The following is an 18,022-nucleotide window of genomic DNA, read 5'->3' as shown; positions in this document are numbered from 1 at the left end:
TCTTCAAATATATAAAAGGTTGTTATAAAGAGGAAAGTGATAAATTATTCTCCTTAACCACTGAGGAAGTATTGGGCTTAAATTGCTGCAAGGGAGATTTAGGCTACACATTAGGAAATATTGCCTAACTGTCAGGGTAGCTAAGCACTGGAATAAATTACCGAGGGAGGTTGTGGAATCTCCATCATTGGAGGTTTTTAAGAACTGGTTAAACAAACACCTGTCAGAGATGCTCCAGATGATACTTAGTCCTGCCTCAGTGCAAGGGACTGGATGACATATTGAGGTCCCTTCCAGTCCTACTTTTTGATGATTCTATGATTTATCCAGGTGCATCAGGGTGCTTTATGTCATGTGTATTTTGTACTGAACAGTGAGTTGCTGGTTAACAATGGACCCACTATACTATTTTTTCTTAGAAAAAAGTAAATCAGGTCACCTCACAAATGACCACATGGGTTGGGTTTGGTTCTTCTCTATGGTGAAATGGGGGACTCTACTAATTTATCTTTTATGGAAACTTAGTTTCCTCACCATATTGCATTTTGCCTGGAAGCTTTATCATTCAGTAAAACTCAATTCAGATGTCTGTCTATATTTGCATAAAACAAATATTTGTCTTCACAAATTGTGCATAGATCCTACACCCCAGGTTATGTGAAAAAATAGTAAAAATAAGAGACCTGCTTTTTAATTAGCAAGGAACAATGTTGTGTTATCGCTTATTATGATTACTTTATAACATTCTTTATTTAAATATTTTAATAACCCTGTTCAGTTAGATATTGTAACTTTGTTTTGATCCAAATAGTAAACATTGGTTTTAATGGTATTTATTTTCTTTGCAGTTAATTGTGTCATTTGATTTTGAAGCTCATTAATATCAGCCTGCATATAAAGAAAATCTTCTTTTAAATATAGTTTATTAAATAGCAATACTATTAGCATACAAATTGATACTTTCAATGGGATAAACAGGTACAAAGATTATTAAAATATAATATAAACAACTGGATCTAAGATGGAAGTCAGTAGAACCTTTTAACTAAAACCAAAGCTGTCCTGAGGCACAATTCATTCACTTAGCTTAAATTTAAGTCTAATTCATACCTTTGAAAGTGTAATTTGACTGTCTTTAGTGAAGTTACTTGAGAATTTGGCCCACTTTTCTATTTCTTTCTCTTGTTTCTGTAATACTTATCCAGATCACTGTAATCCAGTCTCTCTCTCATTTGAATTCTGAATATACTCAGCTGAATTTTGAAAACAAGGCTATTCATTTGGGTTTCTAAATATGGATTTATGAGCCTAACTGCAGGCTCCTATTTTTAAAAATCTGGTCTCCTGGCCTAATTTGTAAATGTAATTACCCTGATTGTATATGCAATTCAGGTAATTAAATTCACAAATGGCTAACAATTCTTATTTGTGTATAGGGCTGGATTAAACCAATCTAGGCCTATTGGCACACCACAACATGGGTCCCTGAATAGTTTTGTCCCTGCAACGTCACCCCAACCCCCCTTGGAGTGATGATAATAAAGGGGGCACTTTCTGTCCACGAAGAGTGACTACAAGGATACCCCTCCCCCATACTTATCCCAGCAGCTAGGGTTGATCTGCTTGGATGGATGTGCTGACTCTGTTGCACTCTCCTCTCACACAGGGTCCTCTACTTGGGTGATGTTGGTAAGACCCAGCAGAGCAGTTGGTCTTGGCATTAACAATCTATTGAAATGCATGAGATTGTGCACACCAGTCTTAGCTGTTGTTCCATCTTGTCTGCAGACTCAGGCAGATGTTGCTGGGTTGATTATAATTGATTTACAGTTTAAAGCTTTTCATCACATCCCTGAGGACTAGAAAATTACTTCTCCCCCATCCTCAAAATGAAAGCGAAGATTCCATTCTAATCATATAATTCCAGGAATGTAGTCCTGAGTCATACACCTAAAGTGCCTATTCCTTAATTCAGACCTCTTTGTGCATGCAATTGTCAGACTTGTACATTCACTTGTGCTAATTGTGCACACAAGTTGGACACAAAATTTCAGATCTAATGTTTAAAAAATTCTCTCCCTCATTGTCCTAATTGCAGTAGGTTTAAATAACACCATTTTTTATTATTAAAAGGCAGTGATTCTGCAGCCCTTAATAAGGAAAAAAGACCCATTGGCTACAGTAAAGACTGTAGGACTTGGACCATTGGGTCTGATTTACTACAACATTAGTCAAGCTTGACACCTGTGTATCTAATGATTTCAATGGCATTAGGCTGGTGGTGTACTGAATAAAGCAATGGTGAAGCAGGGGTGTAAGTGTGTAAATAGGTAAAATGAATGACATAATGGCACAACTTGCCTTTGAATAATTTAGCAGGGTACATACTACCTCTGCCACAGTTAAAAATCTAATGTGTTGACATCTGCTACCTCTTCCAGCTTTTATTTTCTGTCAGCCTTGTTAAATACATATTATTTTTTTGTGCTCTCAAGATCAAGAGAAATAGCTGTCAACAATCTTTTGTTCACAGGAGATATCACTTTGGGAGATGATTTGTTTGGCACAGTTAATTAAAAGTTGTACATATCATCTCTGCTTGATTTCTTAAGCTTTTACTTATGTGCGGCAGGGTTAATGAACACTTTTGGTGCTGCTTAGACTTGTGTCTCCTGCACAAAAGTTGCAAAAAATGTCTTTATTCCTGGAGACCATTAAGAAAATTTTGACTCGGGTGAAAATTTAGTGTCCTTTTTATTTTCTCTTGTAGTGTAAAGTCACAGGCATCCAGAGCTAAGGATTGTAGTTATAGAGATAGGACTTTATATTATGTTTATCTCATAGATGAAGCAATAATTCTAGAAATAATGGATTAATTCAAGTCCGTAGTGGGTGTGTGGCTATTTTATGTGTTTATATAGCACAGGAGCCTGAGAAGGAGCCAGAATTTACCAATGTACATTGCCAAAGAGCCACAGTAATATGTTGGCTCGCCCCCCGCCACCCACAGCACCTCCTGTCCTCTGGCAGTACTGCCGATCAGCACCTCCCCCTCCCTCCCTGTGCCTCTTGCCCACCACGATCAGCTGTTTCTCTGTGTACAGGAGGCTCTGGGATGGAGTGGGGAGGAGTGAGGGTGCAGCAGGCTCAGGGGAGGGCGTGGGAAGGGGTGGGGACATTGGGGGAAGGGGTGGAGTGGGGGAAGGGCCTGGGGTTGAGCAATGGAAAGTTGGCACCTGTAGCTCCAGCCTCAAAGTCAGCACCTATGCAAGGAGTCACATATTAATTTCTGAAGAGCCGCATGCAGCTCCAGAGCCACAGGTTGGCCACCCCTGATATAGCAGGATTTTCATTCATCATTTCATTTCCGACGGAATGGTCACCTATTTGTGTCATTCACCTACACTACGGTAGAACAGCTAAGACCCGGAGTAAAATAGCAATCACATGACTACCTTCAAGCCAGTGAGCCATTCCACTGACTTTACTGGGACACCAATGTAATATACGCCATCATATGCCAGCAATGCCCCTCTGCTATGTACATTGGCCAAACTGGACAGTCTCTATGGAAAAGGATAAATGGACACAAATCAGATATTAGGAATGGCAATATACAAAAACCTGTAGGAGAACACTTCAACCTCCCTGGCCACACAATAGCAGATCTTAAGGTGGCCATCCTGCAGCAAAAAAACTTCAGGACCAGACTTCAAAGGGAAACTGATGAGCTTCAGTTCATCTGCAAATTTGACACCATCAGCTCAGGATTAAATAAAGACTGTGAATGGCTTGCCAACTACAGAACCAGTTTCTCCTCCCTTGGTTTTCACACCTCAACTGCTAGAAGAGGGCCTCATCCTCCCTGATTGAACTAACCTCGTTATCTCTAGCTTGCTTCTTGCTTGCTTATATTTACCTGCCCCTGGAAATTTCCACTACTTGCATCCGACGAAGTGGGTATTCACCCATGAAAGCTCATGCTCCAAAAGTCTGTTAGTCTATAAGGTGCCACAGGATTCTTTGCTGCTTTTACAGATCCAGACTAACACGGCTACCCCTCTGATACTGGGACTAGTTCATCCTCAAAGTTAGGCACGTGCTCAAATAGCTTGTTGACATAGGGCCTCAAAGAGAAAACCATTATATCTTCTGAAAAGCTTACTGCACTCTTGTCTCTTGACATCTCTTAATGGAAATGCTTTCAACAGATTCACCTTAACTTTTATTCATTTTGTCCTTTGACACATAGTAGTTTATTTGCTGGGAACTACTGACTTTCTTGGAGGAGAAAACGTATCCCTTGGTTACTTGTGTTAGATTGAACTTTAAATATTAACGCACATTATTATCTTGTTTGAGTACTTGGAATTACCTTGACTTTTGCTGTAAACAAGAATTATTATTACCAAGCTTCATACTGTCCACACCTTGTGAAAAGTTATTGTTTTATAGTAAGCATTTCACAAAGCAAAATGGGGTCACTTTTCACACCTTTTTTCTTGCTAATCCTTTCCTGAGGGAGCTTGATCCAAAGCCAATTGAAGTAAGTGGAAAGATTCCCATTATCTTCAATGAGCTTTGGATCAGGCCCACAATTTCACTATATAAATGACATACTGAAAAATACAAGAAACAGGCCAACCAGCCCAATCCTCTGAGTGAAATCCAGGATTTCACCCCTTATTTTTATGGATGTATTTAAATTGTGTCTTGCTTTTCTGCCATGCTCTGTATCCCCATCCTTCTCCAGAAACAAACTCACAATCTTTGCTTTAACTTGCCTTTCCTTTTAACTAATTATGTATTCATTACCGTTTGAAATAATTGTGCCTGTGTCCCCTATTTACTGCCAGCTTCCTAATTTTTAGGTAATGTGACTTCAAATTCTAAAATCACTCTAAAACTTCCATTAGCTTTTCTCACAGTTTCTCTTTGCCAGCATATATTTTGTTCAGTAGAGAAAGCATGTCCAGTTTCAAACTGGCTGATTATTTAAATATTTGTGTATCAACAGTCATTCTCTAGGTCAAGGATTATCTGACCAACATCTGAGTGGACAGTAAGCAATCCAAATGGATAAACATGTCTGTAGTCATGATATCATGTATAATATGCATTAATCATTGTGCTCAACTCCATGGAGGCCTAGATTTCTAGAAGAGAATATAGAAACATATCTGAGTTTGCACAGCTAAATTCAGGAAATGAATCATCAGCAGTAATCTCTCTCTGAGCTGGATTAACTTCATAAATTTGAGGAATTTTCCATTAGAGTGAGTTTCAGACTCCAGTCACTTTGGCAGAATGTGGCGTTGAATGTCTTAATAATGAACTCTTTATACCTTTTGCAGTACATGTTAGAAGTCCCCATGTAATGTTCTGAAACACACTTTAATTAGAGTAGGTTGGCGGGATGCTGAGGACTGTTTTGTAGCATTCTGTATGCATGGAACAAGTCTACTGTAAATGAATTGCAGTGCTGAATTTGTAATCAAAGCGGTGTCTGGGCTCAAGCAATTAGGCGCTGGGACTCAAGCAAGTGTTTTACATTAATAACAGATGCAGCAAGCCCAGAGGTGCCAGGGCTCTGAACTGCCAGGCCCAGAGGTGCCGGGGCTCTGAACTGCCAAGACCAGAGGTGTCAGGGTTATGAACTGCCAGGCCCAGAGGTGTCAGGGTTATGAACTGCCAGGCCCAGAAGTGCCGGGGCTCTGAACTTCCAGGCCCAGAGGTGCCGTGGCTCTGAACTGCCGAGCCTAGAGGTGCTGGGGCTCAGCCCTAGAACAAATAAAGCACTGGTGAATAGACCTGAGTATAAGTGTCAATAAATTCTAGAGTTCCCTATTAGATCGCTTTACACTGCTTTGGCCCTACAAAGGGAATGTAAAACAGCCTTATATAGGGGAATGCCTTGGCATGGGGTATGCTCGGCTTATGTAGAAGTGGTGTAGCCAGGTCTACAAAACATGCTCCTCCTGCCACCTCCTCACAACACAACATGCTCTGTTGCTACCGGCTCACACAATGGCATCTGGGGGGCATTACAAACTGGCGTGACTTAGAAGAGCTGTAAATTACACTAGGAGCTGAACTGAACTCTGCTGACCTACAAGCGAGGTAACAGAAAGCTACCTTTGATTTCCCAATCCCTGATATACAAAGTGCTCTCCAGCTCTGGTGCATGCAAAGATCCTATGTATAGCCATGTGATTGATCTTTCTGTCAGTAGGTATTTGTTTATATGTTTATTTAATTAGATCCGGGGTAGGCAACCTATGGCATGGGTGCCGAAGGCGGCACACGAGCTGATTTTCAGTGGCACTCACAGTGCCCAGGTTCTGGCCACTGCTCTGGGGCGCGGGGGCTCTGCATTTTAATTTAATTTTAAATGAAGCTTCTTAAACATTTTGAAACCTTATTTACTTTACATACAACAATAATTTAGTTATATATTATAGACTTAGAGAAAGAGCCCTTCTAAAAACGTTAAAATGTATTACTGGCATGCAGAACCTTAAATTAGAGTGAATAAATGAAGACTCGGCACAGCACTTCTGAAAGGTTGCCGACCCCTGAATTAGATCATATGCTCTTTGGACTGTCTTTTTGGTTTATGTTTGCACAGCACCTAGCACAGTGGTCCATGACTGAAGCTCATAGGAGCTACCACAATACAAATAATAAATACATAAGATCTGATTACTCTAAACTCTCTAACTCCTGCTCAGTCTGAATTATAACTCAGGCATACAGAGTGTGTGGTGATCCACAGTGAAATATTCTTTGATTTTCACTATACAGAATGAATAGTCTTTGCTTATTAGTCACATCAATCTATTTTATCCCCAGTATTTTCTAATCACTGTGTATCTGCAGCTGTGGCATATACCCATTTTAAATGCTGGAGAAGCTTGCAGCAGAGAGAATGAAACATTTGCAAATGATTTTTGTTCATATTTACATAATTCCATCTTTCAAATACAGTCATCTTTGACTTGACATATCTTGACTTTAGTAAAGCTTTTGATACTGTATCGTATGACCTTCTCATAAACAAACTAGGGAAATATAACCTAGATTGAGTTACTATAAGGTGGGTGCAATACTGGTTGGAAAACTGTTCTCAGAGAGTAGCTATCAATGGTTCACAGTCATACTGGAAGGACATAATGTGTGGGGTCCCACAGGGATCAGTTCTGGGTCTGATTCTGTTCAATATCTTCATCAATGATTTAGATAATGGCATAGAGAGTACACTTATAAAGTTTGCGGACGATACCAAGCTGGGAGGGGTTGCAAGTCCTTTAGAGGATAGGATTAAAATTCAAAATGATCTGGAGAAATGGTCTGAAGTAACTAGGATGAAAGTCAATAAGGACAAATGCAAAGTACTCCACTTGGGAAGGAACAATCAGTTGCACACATACAAAATGGGAAATAACTGCCTAGGAAGGAGTACTGCGGAAAGGGATCTGGGGGTCATAGTGGATCACAAGCTAAATATGAGTCAACAGTGTAACGCTGTTGCAGAAAAGCAAACATCATTCTGGGATGTATTATCAGGAGTGTTGTAAGCAAGACACGAGAAGTAATTCTTCTGCTCTACTCTTTGCTGATTAGTCCTCAACTGGAGTATTGTGTCCAGTTCTGGGTGCCACATTTCAGGAAGGACGTGGACAAATTGGAGAGAATCCAGAGAAGAGTGACACAAATGATTAAAGGTCTAGAAAACATGACCTATGAGGGAAGATTGAAAAAAATGGGTTTGTTTAGTCTGGAAAAGAGAACATTGAGGGGGGATATGGTAAACAGTTTTCAAGTATGTAAAAGGTTGTTACAATGAGGAGGGAGAAGATTTGTTTTACTTAACCTCTGAGGATAGGACAAGAAGCAATGAGCTTAAATTGCAGCAATGGAGATTTAGGTTGGATTTTAGGAAAAACTTCCTAACTGTCAGAATGATTAAGCACTGGAATAAATTGTCTAGGGAGGTTGTGGAATCTCCATCATTGGAGATTTTTAAGAGCAGGTTAGACAAACACCTGTCAGGAACAGTCTAGATGATACTTAGTCCAGCCATGAGTGCAGGGGACTGGACTAGATGACTTCTCAAGGTCCCTGCCAGTCCTATGATTCTATTATAATGTCTCTCTCCAAAACCGATTAAGAGAGGCACCCTTATTTTCTTGTACTGATAGCTAGCTTAATGACGTCAATTAAAAAGTGCTAGCTTTTTCTTCTGCGTGCAGCCATTCTTAGCTGAAAAATGTCAGCTAGTTGATATGTTGTTAGATCTAAAAGTCTGCCTCTTCGTTTCATATGTTGCTAAGTTCCGGTTGGATATGTTGATTTATAACAAAATGGCTGTTCAATCCAAACTTACTTTCTTACAGTGCTACTAACTGTATGCATGTGAATGCAGCTCAGCAGCCTCATAGTCAAGGTAACAAGGATCTTCACTTAAGGCCAAATCCTCTCCTCTCTCTACTCCAAATCCAGAGGATAAAGCTTCTCTTTCACCAGAGAATTCAGAACGGCAGTATAGCCACTTGTGGCAGCTATTATAATTTGTTGTCCCAGATGCTGCTGTGCCCCTGTACAGGACAGCTCAATGGATGGCCTTTTCTGGCCATCCTCCCTCATCTCCTGCTGTGTTAAAGCTGTTGGCTGTATAAAAGGTAAAACCTGAGGGATGTCATTTGACCCAGTTTGTAAGTGGAGACACTCAAGTTGTGCTGTAAAAAGAGCCCATATTGCTTTTAACAAGTGTCACATTTGTCAAATACTTTGGCAGAGGGGGCAATCAAAACTACTGTATAAAATTACACTGCGAATAGCGAATAACAAGGCAGATGCACAGAACATTGGTTGGTTTCTCAAAGGGAATATTTTCTGTCCCTGGATTTGCTATGTATTAGTGATTGTGTTGATATCCAAAGACTTGAGAGTGCAGTAATCTTTTCATCAATACTTACTATGGACTAGTGTGGCCTGAGGCCGGGGCGGCTCCAGGCACCAGCACAGCAAGCGTGTGCCTGGGGCAGCAAGCTGCGGGGGGCGGGGGGCAGCCTGCCGGTCGCTGTGAGGGCGGCAGTCAGGCAGCCTGCAGCGGCGTTTCTGTGGGAGGTCCGCCGGTCCCGCGGTTTTGGCGGCAATTCGGCGGCGGGTACGCCGAAGGCACGGGATCATCAGATCACGCGCAGAACCACCGCCAAATCCGCGTGACCAGTGGACCTCCTGCAGAAACGCCGCCGAAGGCCACCTAACTGCCATGCTTGGGGTGGCAAAAAACGTAGAGCCTCCCCTGCCTGAGGCATAGCCCTGCGCAATGGACAGTATACAAACTGCAGCACCCCCGGAGTAAGCCTGGAATGAACACAGTCACAATGCCTTCCACAATTCCCTCTTGCTCCTGTTGGGGGCAGGAGAAAGGGGAGGGAAGTGACTTACTGGTCAGTTCTGGAAGCGAGGCGGGCAGAAGAATAGATGCCCACTGTCTCACAGAGGGCAGCGCTGGTGTTAAAGCCCCTGAACTGATACAAGATCTGAATGCAGCCATGTCTTTCTTCCCAATATGGCTATGCTAGGGCTAGTGACAACCTAGCAAAAAATAAATTGGCTCATTCCTCTGTCAGGCTTCCAAAAGGATTAGGTCCCATTTTAGCTACAAAGTTCCCTCAGCATGACATGGGGAGATTAGGCTGATTTAGCATTATTCTTCTTTGTTCACCAGTTTGAGTAGAGTGTAATTAATGGATGCATTTTCTAAAGCACTTAAGTGATACAGAGTGGGACTTGGACTCTTAATTCAGTTAGGGACCTTGGAAAATCCCTCCCTTCCCTGATTTCAGGGAGTTGTGATCGATTCACATCAGCAGAGAATTTTGGACCTATATTCTACCTCTCCCCACGCCCAAAAATCACAGTGTGAGAATAAATAACATGAACTATACCTGCTGAAAATGTAGATCTGAAGGTAAGTTTAGTCAGTTCTAGGACATATGAAAGCATCCTGCTGATTCAGCAATAGTGGCAGACAGAAAAGCCCTCCCCCGCCATACCCTCACAGGGCTAACTTTTGTACTCACACCTCATCACCCAGCACAGATGTGAGAGCTCCCTTTCATTGGACAGTTAGTTGAACACAGACTTAATAATGTGTCTAACTGCACGCAAATCAGAATTTGTTCATGCAGTTCACAGAAAGTGTGGTGATGCTACAAAATAAATTATTATTTGTACTTTATCAAAACTTGGACCAGATTCCTTAGTCAGTGACACAGAATGGCTCTCAACTACATAAAGTAAATGAGAATTGTACCAAGGTAAGAGAGTAGAACACAAAGATATAAATATATGTAGGAATACAGGATAGAATAATATTTTGTATATGTTTAATGTAGTTCATATTACCACCAACTTCCTGTTGTGCTCTATTTGTTGTTCATTTGCTTTAATAGTTTAAATGTTAAATCATCTACATGTATGTTGTAAATATTGAACACCCTGGCTGTGAGGCTTCCATTATTATTTTTTTGTAATGTAAAATGTTTTTATATCAGATCTATATCTCCCCCGCTGCCAGAAAATTCCCTCACTTTTTATTTCTCCATGTAACTCAGATTTGAAATTAATTTCCCCACTTCTGGATGGTTGAACATTGTGTGTATGTCTATAACAGGGATTGGCAACCTTTGGCACGCAGCCCATTAGGGAAATTCGCTGGTAGGCCAGGGTGGTTTGTTTACCAGCAGTGTCTGCAGGTTCGGCCGATTGCAGCTCCCGCTGGCTGCAGTTCACTGTTCCAGGACAATGGGGGCTGTGGGAAGCAGCGTGGGCTGAGGGATGTGCTGGCCCGCCAGCGGCTTTCCCTGACAGGCCACGTGCCAAAGGTTGCCGATCCCTGGTCTATAAAATGATGCAGCAAAAGTCTAGTAAAAAGAACAGGAGTACCTGTGGCACCCTAGAGACTAACACATTTATTTCAGCATAAGCTTTCATGGGCTACAGCTCACTTCTTCGGATGCATGGAATGGAACACACAGACAGGAGATATTTATACATATAGAGAACATGAAAAGGTGGAAGTATGCATGCCAACTGGAAGAGTCCAATCAATTGAGATGAGGTATCGTCAGCAGGTGAAAAAAAGTCTAGCGTTATCTGTCCATATTCATCATCTGGGAGGTAACACAGCGTTGAGTCCTTGCTCAAGCCCCTCAAAGTTTAACTAGCAAGAACTTAGGCCAAACTGTGCACTTGATTTATACTCTGAAATACCACGTTGACTCAAAAAGGTAAAAATCAGTGAAGCATTTGAAACATAAAATCCAAGAATTTGAGTTTACATTGCTTGAGACAGTTCTGATATATACTGTCACTGCTTTCATCTGGCCTCTATTTCTCCAGCTTTCTTTCCACATATCTCACCATTACCTTTGAGGGCCTCATAATATTAGTCAGTATAAACTAGTCAGTACTCACAAATCAGTACATAACTTAGCAAGGTAAAACATAGTCACTAATAAGGTGATTTCTTAGAGCAATATGACAAAACTGTGTATTTTATGTTTTCATTGTCTGTGAGAGCGTGTTTCAGGCTCTCATCTAGACTGGTAACAACTTTTTATAAAATTGACAAAATTACACACGCTGTCAGTCCTCATATTTCACATCGTAAGCGGCTTACCATCTGGGGTCAGGGAAAAAATCCCCTCTAGTATAATATAGCATAATTGGTTGCATTATTGGGGTTTTATTTCTTCTTCTAAAACATCCAACATTGAACATAGAAGGACACAGAAAATTGGACTAGATGGATTGATGGTCAATTTCGGTATGTCACTTTTATGTTCCTTATACATTGACAGTTAATCGATGGAAGTGAAAAATAATGGGAATGTGTTTAGTTTGTTGTAGGAAAGCATAATCATAATAATATTATCTAAATATTAGCAAGGCAATGCTACTTTTATTACAGTTCCTGTACAGGAAGTTGGCACAATATCCTGTTAAGTTTATCTATCTATTTGTATATTTTTTAGGATCTTTATGCTAGATGATGGCAGTCTCAAGATATATAATATTACCAAAACAGATGCAGGAGTGTACACTTGTATAGCAATGAATCAATTTGGAGTTGCCAGGAATTCAGGAAACCTGATTGTGAAAGGTATTTTATTGTCTTCATTTGTGCTTTATGAATATTGGAAATGTACATACATATTTGATGAAACATACCGGGATGTCAAAGATCATAATAATACTGTTATGATGCAGGGTTTCGACTAAATCTTTACACTGAAACAGAGCTACCAGATGGCTGCAGCAACTGTTAAAATGCCTGGCCTATCCACAGGTAGTGACTATGCTTCAGTATCATTCTTAGAGGATACTGACAACAAAGCCCTAGTCTTTCACCAGGACCCTCTGAGTTATCAATATCATTTTTAAATCAGTTCTTCTAAGAAAAAAAGATTGATAAAATAACAGCAATCTGGCAATATAGACCAGTCATTATTTAGTATTTGTACCACAGTAGCACTTAGGAGCCCTTGTCCTGGACCAAGACCCCATTGTGCTAGGTGTTGTACAAACACAGAACAAAAAGACAGTCCCTGCCCCAAAGAGCTTGCAAGCTATGGACCAGAAACTTGAACTATAGTGGCTGTGGGCCTCTGAACGCCTTTCTGTTCTCCACTATGTGCGCTGGGTTGAATCAGTGCTGCTCATTTATAGCTTACATTGGATCTCAGGCTAAAAAAGATTATTTCTGCCACTGTAAATTAAGGAAAAGAGATTTAGTGAATTAATCTCATAACTGGATTGTTTCATTGTTTTTGTTTTGTTTCGATGTATTGGTCTATTTAAAAAAAAAAGGCTGGTTTAGAAGCTGAATAAAAATTTCACTCTAATAAAACACAGAACCACTAAGAAGCTGCTTCCCTCTGTCACAATTGTGGTTAACCACCTTGGCACATGACACTAAAACAACACAACTGAAAGAGGGGTGGTCTCAGGCCCTTCAGACAGTTTCCTATTTTTAATATTAAAATGCTCCCCCCAAATACACACACTAGCAAAGAACACAAGTTGCAGTTGTGATATCTGCTGGTTACTTTCCTGAATTTTAACACTTTAACCTCCCAGATTCATTTGTGTCATTTCACTGCCTGCTCCAACAGCTACAAATATTTGCTTCTTGGGGGAGTAATCTGAGCTGCCAACTAATGTTCACATCACCAAGCAAGTCATTTTAGTGAAGGAAAAAAACCCACCTTCTTCTCATGTACATTTTTTTTGTGTGCAAACTGCGTATTAGTTGAACTTCTAATCCTCTTCTTTGTAAGAAATGGACTTGATATCACTTTGTGAGACATCACTGTGGACTTGTCCTAGTCAGGTTGCATTCTGACAAATCCAGTCTGAAGTGTTCTAAGAGAATGTGACTGAAGTAACCTGATGGGATATGTCAAACTGCACCCGCCAGGCTAATATATGAATAGAAGTTTCTCAGAATCTGAATTGTCATTGAAAGCGTTATGGAGTCAACATATTAATTGCTGCTACCTATGAGCCATACCTAATTTTTTCTGAAGGGGCTGTTTACAAGTAATTGTCTACCTACAGGCCCATTGAAGGAAATGTTGAGGCTTCGGTACATCATGTTATCTGGGACCTGACATTTTCCCATTCACTTTATTTACACAGATGATACAGATATTTCGGTATTTCCCTGAGCTCAGGACCCCCATACAATTGCTCCCTCCCCCCATCAGCCCTGCCTACCTATCCTAAAGATCACCTACAAAAGGATTTGTGAGAAAGAAAGAAAAGAAAGAAAGAAAGAAAGAAGCAGGTTTTTTTTAACTCTAAGTATCCAGATCTCTTTATATACTACATAGAATGCTTAGCCACAAAGCGTGGGAACCCTAACAGAATAAAAAACAAACAAGTTTCCAGCACAGTAAAGGGTTACATTCACCTGCAGCATGTCAGGTCAGCAAAAGTCCAATGCACCTCTTACCTTATTAAAACAAGGTGCTACGTTTGTATTGGAAGGGAAAATTTTACCTGAGTAGCTAAAAGTATTTTTAAGGGTGGATTGATGATTTTGTAGCTATAATATCTCTCTGTGATTGTCAACTTAAATGTCTCTGACTTCCTACTGATGTTCTGGGAAGCATGTTAAAGTGTATTATGCTTGTATGACCTTTTTCTCCCTGTTGTGAATGTGATACACTGACTACGGCCTTGTCTACACTAGGACTTCATCTGCAAGCCCTGAGTGCATCTGTGATTGACAATGGTGCATTTTACCTTTGCCTTTAATATCATAGCCTTTTTTTTTGAAACACAGGCAAATTGCACTGCATCACTGTAAATCATGTCTATAATAAGCATTTTCACTAGTGCAACTGCACTGAATGCTGACATTGCAACGTAGACAAGCCTAACTGTATCTTGTCCTCCATTTCATGGCTGGGCCTCCTAACTGTTAAGAATGTACTATTGCTAGCAGTTTATAGAGATACTTCTTTATCTCAGGAATAGGATGCTTGTGACTGGTGCTGAAGATTCTGGGTTCAGTCCCTGCTGATCAGTGGATGGGTGAATCATTACATCAATGTAGCTGCCAACACAGGGAAAATGGGGGGAAATTCCGTACCTTCTCTTGCTACTAACTAAGAATCATTGCAATTCTTAATATATATGTAACTGTTTCTTACAAAAACATCCTGGTGACATTAAATGGTAACAATGAAAAGGTGGAGAAAAGTAAGTTAAAAACATGTCACTTTGAATTTAATTATCAGAGTTATGAGCAGAATACTCTTGATGTTAGATAACACTAGAAATGATAGTAGTTATAATGACAGATTACTCAACATAATTTGTAACTCAGCTTTTTTTTTCTGATTTGGCTAATTTTAGGTAAATTCACAATCATTTTCTCTAGCCTGCAGGCTTGACTTTCCTCCTTACCATACCGCAGCTGGCTAACGTAGTTTTCACGTTCAAATTTTGGAAGTGCAGTTTGTACCAATGCAATGTGTAATTTGAGAAAATGTTACAGCACAGCTAGCAGTGAATAAAATGAGTCGTGTAGTGTTTGAGGAGCTCTTACTTCATGAGAGTTAGATACCATTGCACATACCGCCATATATACATCCTAATGGAGCAGCATGCAAAAAATCACATTAAAAACAACAACAAAATTATTTCATTTGGCATTTACAAAGTGTATTAAAAAAACAGAGTAATAACATGGTATAAAAATGATCTTGTTTGAAAGGAACATTTGTTTTTGTTTCCCCTCTGGAGAAGTTTTGGCTGTTCAATTATAGGGCTCATTGCTTCAGCATTATTTTCAACTGAAATGTCAGAACTTGGAAAAGCATATCTAATGTGCAAATTAAGTTTATTGCTGCTCATTGAGTTGTTTATTCTTCGTGATAGAAGTCTTTATTATACCTCAAGCACGCAGCATCTTATCTATTGTTTGTCTCTGGAAAAAAAGCCATTCTGTATAATACATCTCTGCAGTTACTAAGCAAGATGGATAGATAATAGGAAACCAAGGTTTTTGAGAGGCATTTGAAAGGATCGGAGGTGGAGGTTGTAAACACAACTTCATAAAGGAAATAGCAAAGATCCTACTAAGTGAGCAAGTAGGCATGAGGCATGTCATGTGACATGGTCCAGCAAGAATTATGACCCCAAAGGAACAATCACCTCATAGCATGATGCTTCTATAAGGATGTACTTTTCCTTTTTTTTTTGCTAAGGCAGCAAGAATACACATACACACACGATAAGGAAGTTTAAAAATATATGTGTGGAAAAATAAAAAGATACCTGAAGTTTTGAGAAAGCAGGTCTCTTTTGCAGGTAATGGTGAACTGTGTAGTTATGGACATTGTCAGTGTATAAATGGAAGCCTTTTGATAGTCCAAAAGAGCAGATCTGTAGTGGGAAGCCCTAGTACTACATTTTTCAAACTGCTTGTCTATCCCTATGGATCGGTCCTATGGGATCCAATAGAAAATGACAAGTTGGCTATTGGATTAAGAATTTAATCTATACAATTCTATAACAGGGATATTACTGTCAAATGTTGGAATAGTGGTTTGTTCTCAGTCTCTTTGTGTCTGTGACTCAAATAAATTCCCAGAAAAAATAGTCTTCCAGCTGACCTTACCCAACAATTCTTTGTGGTCACAATGGCATGGTTCTGGGGAGATAGCAATAAGCAGACATAATGGAAGTTGGATGTACTGCAGACGTGGGTGCTAACTGCTAGAATGGGCATGCTTGAGGAGTTCCCCTTCTCCCTCTCCCTCTCTCTGTGCCTGCCTGTGTAATCCTAAAATCTGGAGCAGTGAACTGAGCACTGTGATAGAATGGAAAGAGGAGAGGGGGAAACAATGCTCTGGATTTGGAGGCAGTAGGAGGCAACCAGAAGAAAGAAGGGAGGGATAAATTGCTCTTTCTTTGTGTTCTGTCTCCTAGCAGGTTTTTACAGATTTTGTTTTTCTTTCGTGTGTGCATGTGACTCATCAGAACCCACCCACTCACAGATATTGCTGGGTAGAAAACAGTTTTCTCATCCTGCCTTTTTTTTTCAAGATTTCAAGACATTTCCCACCCTACATTGTGACAAGTCAAAATCACAAAAAAAATTGCAAACTGAAAATTTGTAAATAAAAAAAAATCAGCTTAGGTCAATTGAAACATTTTGTTTCGATTCTGACCATTTTTACTTTTTTAAAATTATAATTAGGTAATGTTTCAAAATGAAAAAGTTCCTTTTGAAGGAGAAAACTGAAATATTTTATTTAGCAAATGTCAGTGTTCCATTTTGGCAACTTCAAAACTTTCCTTTCAAAATGTTTTTAGTTGAGAGATTTGTCAAAGCCAACTCTTTCTTGTTAAAATGTGTAGATCTGATGAATTGGCAGTTTCTGACAAAAAAATATGTTGAAAAATCCCCAACTCACTCTAGTCACCTAACTGAGGCTGGTATTCCATGTATTGTGAAACACTCTCCTAGGCAATGATTTAAAATTGAAGAGAAAGGATATCATTTTCTATTACATTCCATAGGTTTCTGAATTATATGTATGGAGTCCTATTTAACTTACACACTACCCTGTTGGTTTAATTTCTAACTTTTGATATAACTTTCCTATAAGGCTAAATTGTTTTTACTAGTAGTATTAGTATTCATAGCATGCTATAACTTTACACCTAGCTTTACAGAATAGGCACAAAGTACCTGCCCCATTGATTTACCATCCAATACAGACGAGTAAGATTTGCAGGAGAACAGCTCAGGCACCAGGTGGTGTTCAGACTTCCTAGAAGAGATTGACACAGAAAGATTTCTGTGACGGATATGTGTTGCGAAGAAGAATTTGAAGGACAAGGAGGGCACGTGGCACATGGGAAATATAATGCACATTCACAGCTTTATTAAAGATTAATCAAGCTAGGCATAAAAGGTGAAGTTAATCCCCTAGTGTAACTACACTGATGTTATTTGAGTTACAAGATTTTTAGAGCCAAACTCTCTTTGGGTGTTTTTCAGAGTCGTGCCAACAGAGAATTTGGCATTTGAATCCATGTGAAATGTAATGCACCTGCCACTCTTGCTTCCAGACAGGGAAAATGTTCTCTATTCTGCTGGTTAAAAAAAAATCTTTAATAGTGTCATGTCATGCCTTCACCCTTGAGCAAATCTTCAAAAAAACAAGTGATGTGAAACTCTTCTGATTATTAAAAGAAAGTGTTCTAAACAGCAATTAATTCATGCAATGGAAACCAAGAAAAAGTTGGCTCTGCTTCAGCAATTGAGGTTCTTCAAAAACTCTTTTTCCTTTCCTTGCAATGTGTACCTGTTAAAGGGGGAGTCCAGCAAAGAAAAGATTTTAGCACCACCTAATCTGTTTTAACAATACAAAGATCCTTGTTTGAATTCCTTGGGAAGTGCCAGTTAAAGACTGAGATGTTAACACTG

The 18,022-nt window shown here is 39.7% G+C and overlaps 1 protein-coding gene across 1 annotated transcript in view; it reads left to right on the top strand.

The window, feature by feature from the left end:
* LOC120368610 (contactin-6-like) overlaps nt 1-18,022 on the top strand; it is a 216,040-nt gene that overhangs the window by 171,441 nt on the left and 26,577 nt on the right. The window contains exon 12 of the mRNA XM_039480826.1: nt 12,048-12,175. Within this exon, the coding sequence (XP_039336760.1) occupies nt 12,048-12,175 (128 nt within the window). The remainder of the gene's footprint in view (nt 1-12,047; nt 12,176-18,022) is intronic.

This window comes from Mauremys reevesii, linkage group 7, assembly GCF_016161935.1.
Source record: "Mauremys reevesii isolate NIE-2019 linkage group 7, ASM1616193v1, whole genome shotgun sequence".
In the NCBI taxonomy this organism is placed as follows: domain Eukaryota; kingdom Metazoa; phylum Chordata; order Testudines; family Geoemydidae; genus Mauremys; species Mauremys reevesii.
The sequence above is the reverse complement of the archived record's forward strand: the minus strand, read 5'-3'. Positions and strand labels throughout refer to the sequence as shown.